Source organism: Ranitomeya imitator, chromosome 6, assembly GCF_032444005.1.
Source record: "Ranitomeya imitator isolate aRanImi1 chromosome 6, aRanImi1.pri, whole genome shotgun sequence".
NCBI classification, from domain to species: Eukaryota; Metazoa; Chordata; class Amphibia; order Anura; family Dendrobatidae; genus Ranitomeya; species Ranitomeya imitator.
This window is the reverse complement of record NC_091287.1, coordinates 177198685-177208775: the sequence shown is the minus strand read 5'-3', so window position 1 is coordinate 177208775 and position 10091 is coordinate 177198685. Positions and strand designations below refer to the sequence as shown.

The window sequence follows — 10091 nt, the reverse complement described above, 5'->3', positions numbered from 1 at the left end:
TGGATGTAAATATTGCCAACTAATCACGGCATCTGCAAGCCCCGATGACAAGCCCCGAGCATATAAGTACAAGCTTAATGTATTCATAAATCAAACTTATTATATACACAGTAGCAGCATTAAATAATATCAGAAGAAATGCTTTAGCTATTTTGTTTATTTGTATTCAGCCAGCTAGAGAGGATGGATAGGTACAGGACACTTACATTATGACAAGAGGCTTTGTAGGACATTCAGTGTCAGAAAAGCAACGAGTTAAAGAAGTTATTTTCACAATTTCTTCTTGTTCTCTGTCACCCCATCCTGCACTCGGTTACTATCGGGAGTCTTGATACCCTTGTATGAACCCAATTTTTTTTTTATAAGCCTTCACCACCTGTCGTTCTGTATTCCACTTGTGTCTTTCTGCAGTTGGTAAAACTTTCTAACTTCAGACAATACTAATACACTGAATATTAATATCGCCATCTCCGAAGTTCTCTATCGGTGTTCATATGTAAGAGAATGGCAAAAAAGACACAGTAGAACTATCAGGACCTGAGGGGACACACGTGTGTGTGTATATATATATATATATATATATATATATATATATATATATACACACCCGATTTGTGATTTGCATAGACAGTTCATTTATAGAAATGTCCTGACATCCGTCCCTTAGTTGCAATAGTTCTCCAGTTCATACAACGAGCATGTGCTATGGCAGCACTGTTCAACGATGCCTCTCTTCCTCATCTGATATTCCTGTGATGGGAGCTGCATGCCATCCAGATCACTGCCTTGGCCTCCGTTCACTGCAGAAACAGGAAAATATAGAAGCACATTGTTAGATTAGACCAAGGTCTGGCCCCATAAAACTGTCCCAGCATCTCTACGTGAAAATATATTGCTATACTATGATACTATTATGGTGGTTTCATGATACTTTATGTTGGTCGGTAGAAAAAAATGAATTATAGTTTATTAGTTCATAAGGACAAAGTTAGATCAACTTTTATTTTTCTTCATTTATACAGTGCCATTACAGTATACTCTGCAGAGCTATAAAGAGATACTTACGGTATCTTTCATCGGTCATGGTCTCCAATAGGGCCCACTATCTACATTTTCAATGAATGCCTTGGGATAATTGACCTACAAAGCCGTGCAAGGGTGTGTACTGTACTATCTCTTTCCTGTCCCTGAGGACAACAATCACGTCTTGTCAACAGTGTCATGCGTTTTAATATATAGATACTGTATGTTGTGCCATGTGAAGTGTGAACTATGTCATGTGGTCCTTGGACGTGTTAGGTAGTCATCTGATGTGATGTGAATTGCATAAGCAATAAGAGGAAAAAAAATGATCAGGCAGCCCAAGAGTGAATAAAAATATAAATACTTTATTATCATAATTGTATCAAAACGCATGATGCTAATTGTGCCGCTTTATACCTTCATGGCCCAGCCACAATACCAGCTTATTTTACCTGCTATTTGACATCACACCACTTGGTACTGATTCTGGGCTATTGGTCTGTAAATTCTACATACTAATGTGATGACCTTTGGCCAAATGTAATATACTGTATTTACTGTTTGACCATCAGTTTGCACCGTGTATCCTGCACTCTGTACTGCACATATTCACTTTTTTCTCTCCCCTTTCATCTGTTTTGATACAATTATGATAATAAAGTGTTTATATTTTTATTCACTTTTGGGCTGCATGATCGGTTTTTCCTCTTCTTTGCTTACCTATGTATAGGTATCATAATGGATATTAATTATTAAATATTACTTATTAATTGATAACGGTACGGTTATCCCCGTTGGGCTATTTTTAATGTACAAATAATGTAAAGTGTAGGGATGATCGAGAACTTAAATGCTCAGCTGCTCGTTACTCGAATTGAGCAATTCCTAATGCTTAGATGCTCAAGTAGCGAGTATAATGGGAGTGAATGGGAAATCCAAGAATTTTTCTGGCAGACCCTACAAGGAGGCCTGGGGGGGCAGTGAAAATGTTGAAATGGATGGGAAAAGTGCTGAATGGAAGAACAACATCATGGGGAAGACCCCTGGAAGCATCTCTGATGCCCAGATCACTTCTGAGAACAATGGTGTAACACTTTTACTCCACTTTAAGGACTGACAATAAAGTATTCAAAGTCAACGAGAAATTGGAGTTTACAGGTAAAAAAAGTTAAGAAACCTTTTTTCATGTATACTTACTTGAATAAAAGTAACATTTTAAAATGATTAACAAAAAATAAGTAAACAAAATTTTTAATTTTTATTAAATCATTGGAAGTTTCAGTGTAATTTATGAATTATGCAAGAACTGCCAAAAATTTGGATAGAAGAGGGACTCAGAACCTGTATTAGACATAAAGGAGGGCTTGATTCACATTTTGTTCAAATGGTCATGTAGTAGTATGCCTAGATTCATAAAGGCTATGCACTAAATGCAAAGCCTGCCAAAAATTACAAGCAGGGTCATCCATACACCCTTGAAGACACCAACTGTAGTGCCTAATTCAAATATTGTGAGCAAACTGTAGTTGTAGTACTCTTACATTCATAAAAGCTTTGCATACAGTGCAAAACCTGTCAAATATTACAAGCAGGGTTATCCATACACCCTTGAAAACTCCAACTGTAGTGTCGCATTCAAATATTAAGAACGTGTAGTAATGGTACTCCTACACTCATAAAGGCTCTGCACACAGTGACAAGCTAGAAATAAATTATAAGGAGGGTCATACATACACCCTTGAAGGCACCAATTGGAGTGCCTCATAAAAAAATTATGCAAGTGTAGATATGGCACTTCCACACTCATAAAGGCTTTGCACACAGTGCAAAGCCAGGAAAAATTATAAGGATGGTCATCCAGTCATCCATCGACTCTTGAAGGTAAGAACTGGCGGGCCTCATTAAAATATTTTGAATGTGTAGTTGATGTACTCCTATGCTCATAAAGGCTTTGCACAAAGTGAAAGGCAGGAAAAAATTATAAGGATGGTCATCCAGTCATCCATCGACTCTTGAAGGTAAGAACTGGCACTCCTTATTAAAATATTTTGAAAGTGTAGATGATGTACTCCTACATTCATAAAGGCTTTGCACAAAGTGCAAAGCTAGGGAAAAATTATAAAGAGCATCATCCATAGACAACAATGGCATCAACAGGAGGACCTCATTAAAATATTTTGAAAGTGTAGTTGATATATTCCTACACTCATAAAGGCTTTGCACAAGGTACAAAGCCAGAAAAAAAATTATAAGTGCAACCATCCAGTCATCCATATACCTTTGAAGGCAACAACTAGTGAGCCTCATTAAAATATTGAAGATTAAAAACATCTTATGTGCTGCTGTCATTTGGTGGTGTAGAAAAGTCAGGGCTAATCCAGGCTTTAATTATTTTTATCAGAGTGAACCACCTTTTAACATTTTCTGTTGCCAGGTGAAAGTGCCTTTCTATTATGACCCCCTGCTGGCACTGAAACCCCTTTCAGACAAGACACTACCGGCAGGGCAGCAAAACACCTCCAAGGCATAAAGGAACAGCTCATGCCAGGTGTCCAGCTTTGAGATCCAATAGCTTAAGGTTGCAGAGGAATTAGGGAGTATGCTGTTTTTTCAGCCAAGTATTGCTTGACCATCTTAAAAACCTTTTCTCTACTTATCAAAAATACTTTGTCATCAGGGCTTGGAAGCTGTGAGGGTACAACGACATTAAAATAAATCTCAATAATTTTTATAAATACATCAATGTGAAAAAGAAAAAGATGGTATCGGGGCCTTAATGACAAGATAAATATAGTGGGCAAAGAAGAGGCTGAGATATTAAACAGGCACTTTTCATCCATTTTCACCAATGACCTGTCTGTGCATTGATTTTCAATAAGGCAAAACTCAAAGTTCACCAACTGATATAATTAGTTTAACACAAAAAGCAGTATGCCTGAGTCTCAGAACATTGACAAATCCAGCGATCCAGATGGAATTCCTCCTGATACTGAGGGAATTGAGCTCAGTAATTGACAGACCGCTGTATCTCTTATTCTTAGACTCTCTTGTAACAGGGGTGGTGTCACAGGATTGGAGGATGGCTGATGTGGTACTGATATTTAAGAAATGTAAGAAAGTGGATCCAAGTAACTATCATCCAGTAAGTCTGACATCAGTAGTGTGCAAAGTTTTGACAGCATCATAAGATATGGCCTGCAGAGAATTGCAGAATATAATCTAATAAATGACAGCTAGCACAGACTTCATGAAAGTTAGGTCGTGTCTAACCAACATGTTGAATTTCTGTGAAGAGGTAAGTGTAAATCTGGATGTTGGTCATGCGACTGATGTGATTTATCTAGACTTTGCAAAGGCATTTGATACTGTATCACATAACAGCCTTATACTGAAGTTATAGAAGCAAGGACTGGGGGAAACTATATGCAGATGAGCAAGAAATTGGCTAAATGACAGGAAACAAAGTCGTCATAAATAGTACGTTCTCTAAATGGGATACAGTCAGCAGTGGGGACTGCAGGGATCTGTGCTAGGACCGATTCTTTTTAACTTCTTTATTAATGACCTAGAGGATGGGATTGAGAGTAAAGTGTCAGTCTTTGCTGATGACCAAACTATGTAGGATATTAAAATCTGACCTTGACATTGCAATATTGCAAATCTATCTGGATAAGATGACTGGATGGGCAAACACTTGGCAAATTAGGTTTAATGTAGATAAATGTAAAGTAATGCACCTAGAACGTAATCCTATTGCTGCATATACATTAAATGAGAGTATACTCGGGACTACAGAACAGGAGAAGAACTTGGGTATTCTGGTTATAAGTAAGCTGAGCAGCAGTACTCAATGTCAAGCAGCAGCTGCAAAAGCAAACAAGATTTTATGATGTATAAAAAGCTAGATAAAATGCAGCAATCCCAACATATTGTTATTCCTTTATAAATCACTGGTGAGGCCACATTTAGAACATGGGATCCAGTTTTGGGCTTCATGTTTTAAAAAGGATATTCAGAAGTTAGAGTCAGTTGAAAATCAGGCAACTAGATTATTATAAGGGATGGAAGGCCTCTCATATGATGAGAGGATGGAAACGTTGGGCTTGTTTAGCTTAGAAGAAAAGATGCCTCAGAGGAGATCACATTTACATGTATAAATATATGTGTGTGGTCAGTACAAATGACTTGCACATGACTTATTCCTTCCAAAGACATACTGAGGACCAGGGAACATTCATTATGGGTGGAAGAAAGGCGATTCCAGCAGCTAAATAGGAACAGGTTCATTACAGTTAGAGCAGTCAGACTGTGGAATTCTCTACCACAAGAGGTAATAGTGGCAGACACTATAACTGCTTTTAAAAAAGGACTGGATTATTTCACATAACATTGTGGGTTATAGTTAAATTAGTGACAAAATGTACAATTGGTGGAGAATGGTTGAATTTGATGGACCTAGGTCTTTTTTTCAACCTATGTAACTATGAGAGGGTCACGGGAAAGGTATAGGTACATAAATTCGGCCATATGTGCCAAGCTACCTATAGTAAACCCTTCCCTGTCTCCACCATCATGACTACTCTCCATCTCCTCTTCTTCCTTTATTTCTACCTCCTCAATCCCTACCTCAGTCAATCCATGTAGGAGAGACAGGATGAAGCTTGTGTGGCTACTAGCCTCTGTTGCGCTATCAACTACCTCCTGTTCCTCCTACTCAGACCTCCTCCTCATTGGTACCCAAGCTGCGTTGAGCAGATGACTTGAGGCTTGGCTGGGTAGTACCTCCCTGTCTCATGTCTTCCTCCATCTCCAACTGGTCCATATGCAAAGCTTCAGATTTAATTGTGTGTAGTGACTGTTTAAGTAGGCACAGAAGCGGGATTGTTGCGCTGATTATGGTGTCATTGCCGCTTACCATCTTTGTGTAGTGCTCAAAGTCTTGGAGAGCAACACAAATCGCAGACATCCATTCCCACTCTTCAGTTGTTATGTGTGGAGGCTGACCAGAATACAGACGGGCATGATCTAGCTGGTATTACACAACTCGCCTCTGCTGCTCACAATGCCTTGACTGCATTTGCAGTGGGGAGTTCCAGAGCATGGTCACGTCACACACCAATTGATGTGCTGGCACTTGCATGCGCTGCTGCAGCATTGCCAGAACAGCGGCAGTTGTAGCCGGAAATGGATGCTGATGTGGCGTACCCTGACCAGAAGCTCTGGCAAATCTAAGTAGGTTTTCAGAAATTTATGAACCTCCAAGTTTAGCACGAGAGTTAAGCATGGTACATGTGTGATTTTGCCAAGCACCTCCAGGATGTGGCTATAATCACACACAACCATGCCTGATTATAGGTTTAGTGGGTAGAGCCACACATCTGTCTGGTTTGTTATTCCTTTCACTAACTGCCACGGTGTGTGGTTTGTCTCTTCGACATATTAGCTTAAACAGAGTCTGTTGCCGCTTCGCTGAGGAAGTGCTGTAGAGCTTCAAGCTTCAGGCTGATTTTGACCACATGCTCTGAGATAACATAGGTAACTTTTATTTTGTGGTTGAGGAAAGTCTGCTTGATAATGGGCGTAGCTAGAAAATTAGTTTGGCATTGAAATGGGCATGTGTTTTTAAAAGAGCGTGGTTTCCAAACACAAACTGGGAACCCGTTGTTAAAAAATTGATTCCCACCCTTGGCTGTGCCTCAATTGAAGCTGCAAATGGGGGTTCCCTGACTACCAAAATTTTAACCACATCTTGTGAATAGCGCATAAATGCTTTCAATGGGAAACGTTGGCACACAAGTAAAACCATCATATAAAAAAACATAATAGTCACTTATTTTACCTGAGATTAGTTATATTCCAGATTAGAAATTTTCAGTAAACCAGAATGATTTAGGTTACATAAAAAAGAATTATATAATTCACTCTTATGTGGAACATTACTATCAGGATATTGAAAATGATTATTCAAACCAACCACAAGCACTCGGTGCACCCTTAATGTGGCTCAGCAGTGCAGTGCAAATTTCATCTATCTCCCCATCCCTATTGCTCCTATAAATCCAGACCTGTCAATCAAGAAAGAAGAGCGCAAGTATAGATTATAAACAACTATGTGGGAATGGTGCACTGAACTGCGTGGCCACGCGAAGTGTGCATAAAAGATATGTGCTTGGTTAGAATAGTCACTTTTTGGCTTTTCCTTAAAGAGAAAATCTAAGATAAAAGTAAAGTGAGCAAATACCCTGCAGTAAATAAAAAAAATAGTAATAGTGCATAAAAATAATATAGGGTACTTGGTTAACATAATTTTGATCAAAAAAGTCAAAGCCACCCTACCACATCACAGGGAACCTTATCTGGATGCTCCTAACCTCTAATATTAAAACCTTACCATATGTCAAATGATGTAAATGTGAATAAGGACCGAGCAGGACCAATACCCTGACCAATGGACACCTAGCAATGAGGAGCTATATAAATGTAATGTCCAGCTCAAAGAAAAGTGAGGCCATTTCATTTTTTGTGCAGTGTGCAAAACCCTGAAGCAAAAACCTAAAGAAATGAACTGCACTTACAAGTTGGCATGCATGCATCATGTAGGCACATGTTCACACTGGCCAATAAACAAACAAAGCCTAAGAAAATAATAAGGTGAGCAAATACCCTGTAGTAAATAAATAGCAATAGGACATGAAAATAATATAGGGTACTAGGTTAAATTGGTTAACATAATTATTCAAATCAATAAAGGACGGATGTGCAGTACACGGCCACAACCATTATTAGTAAACTGAGCAGTTCCGTATCGGCTGGGGAAGTGTCCCAACGCAGTCTGACACTATAATTTGGTGTGAGTTTGGCATAAATACACATGGCCGCCTTTAGACGCATAGAATGTAAAATATATTGGGGCTTATGTTCAACTATTGCAAATAAAAAAGTAAAATGTGGCAAATGAAGAAACTGAAAGTAAGCTTTAGGCTGTTGTCATAGTCAGGGCCACTCTTACATTTTAGCACCAATTTTTAAGGATAATTCACCATTATCTACCAATCTGATCGACAAAATTATTTTGGCTCTATTGTCAAAATCTGAAACTTTATATCTGAATTTTGAAATTACGTTCACATCTTACCTAATGGCTGTTCAAGGTCTCGTCTGACCTTAGGGTAGTAATAGAAGCCTCTTTCACCGCACACCAAGTACAAGGCTTCTACAAGGTGAGGCCCACATAGGTGCTGGTTAGCTAAGGCTTGGGTGGTGGGTGTAAATAGGATTAGAAGAACTGCCAACGGGAGACATTGTATCCACAGGGCCATGATGGAAGGTGGATCTGTGCACAGAAGTAAAGGATTTATGAGCCGTACTTAACTGTGAGAAATATGCTGAAATAGTACATAATTTAAAGGGAACCTGTCAGCAAGATTGTGCGCAGTATCTTACACACAGCATCAGGTCGGCACCACTATACTGATTAAAATCATACCTTGATTGATGAAATCCGCCTTGTGTTAGTTGTTTAATCTTAATTTTCAGTTTTCAGTTAATGAGATTCTCGTGCTCCGGGGCGGCCTGTGGGGGAGGTCTTTATGTGGTGCTCTGATTAGCTATTCATCTGTATGGCTTCTGACAGGTCACTGATCCTTCAGTGACCTGCCCTCTAGTTTATATAATGAATATTTTATATATATATATATATATATATATATATATATATATATATATATATATATATATATATATATATATATATATATCTTGAAGAAAGAAAAATCCCCTTCTGCAGGCATTACTGTATATATGCATTATCACATATATAATGTGTATGTAATCCTTTTCTTTCATTTTATCCATACATTTCTAAAAAAAAAAACAGTTTGAAAATGGCACCAACAGCGCCTGCACAGTAGCAGCTACCAGCGGCGCCATCTTGGAGGAGGTAATTTTTCTTATCTAGCAAGATGGCGCGCTGGCGCCTGCGCAGTAACAGCTATCAAATCACCGATAGTGGACGCCGTTTTCAAACTGATATTTTTTTTAGGAATTTATGGATAACATGAAAGAAAAAGATTACAGACACATTATGCATGCGATCATGCTGCAGCGCAGATGCCACCGCTGGAGCCTGCATGCAGAAGGGGATTTTTTTTCAAGATATATATATAATATTCATTATGTAAAATAGGGGGCAGATCAATGACCTGTCAGAAGCCATACTGTCGAATACTTAATCAGAGCACCACATGAAGTCTCCCCTACAGGCCGCCCCAGAGCACGGGCATATCATTACCTCAAAGCTGAAAATAAAGATTAAACAACAACCACAAGACAAATTTTATCAACCAACGTATCATTTTAATCAGTATAATGGCGCCGACCTGATACTGTCTGTAGGTTACTGTGCACAATTCTGCTGACAGTTCCCTTTTATGAGTGTATAAAATAAAAAACTGAAATATTCTTTCACCCTTTATATATAGAAAAAAATATATATATATACTGTATATATATATTTGTACTGTTAGCCAGTAGAAAGAAAAATATAAACATTTGAGATTCCTCAGTGGTTGATACCTTATAATGGCTAACTGAAAAGATGGTAAATTGCAAGCTTTCGAGACTACTCAGGTCTCTTCATCAGGCATAGAATAACACACAATACTTATTCCTGAGTCCTGTTGCATATAAATAATGTTTTGTGTTATTCTATGCCGATAGAAGAGACCTGAGTAGTCTCAAAAGCTTGTAGTTTGTTACCATCTTTTCAGTTAGCCATTAAAAGGTATCAACCACTGAGGACTCTCAAATGTAAATATTGTTCATGCTTTATGTAGTGATTTAACATTGACATTAATCTTTACACAGACATAAATGGTACAAATCTATTGTTAAACGGTGGATATACAGTAGCTACAGTATGTCATTGGTTTAAATCAACATTTAAAGGCCATTTTTTCAGTAGGATCAACCCTCCTACGAAATGTGCATGGGCATGCAGTCATAGGAAGCTGAATAAAATGACACCTTGATATCTCTGATAAGATGTTTTATTACAAAAAAATCCATGT

At 38.3% G+C, this 10091-nt stretch overlaps 1 protein-coding gene across 1 annotated transcript; it reads right to left on the bottom strand.

Annotated features, from left to right (window-relative positions):
• Positions 1 to 247: 247 nt before the first annotated feature.
• Positions 248 to 8343, bottom strand: INS (insulin). The gene is made up of 2 exons (XM_069732487.1): positions 8159 to 8343; positions 248 to 800 (listed from the first exon to the last, which is right to left on the bottom strand). Exons 1-2 carry the CDS (start codon positions 8340 to 8342, stop codon positions 664 to 666), a joined length of 321 nt encoding a protein of 106 aa, XP_069588588.1. The 5' UTR covers position 8343; the 3' UTR covers positions 248 to 663.
• Between the last annotated feature and the right edge of the window lie 1748 nt (positions 8344 to 10091).

What these genes read in the sequence shown, in the direction of transcription:
- INS (XM_069732487.1), bottom strand. Translation starts at nt 8,342, where the DNA reads ATGGCCCTGTGGATACAATGTCTCCCGTTGGCAGTTCTTCTAATCCTA. An exon ending in AGACCTTGAACAGCCATTAG is followed by an intron (nt 801 to 8,158) that starts GTAAGATGTGAA and finishes CTGTTTCTGCAG; the next exon opens with TGAACGGAGGCCAAGGCAGT.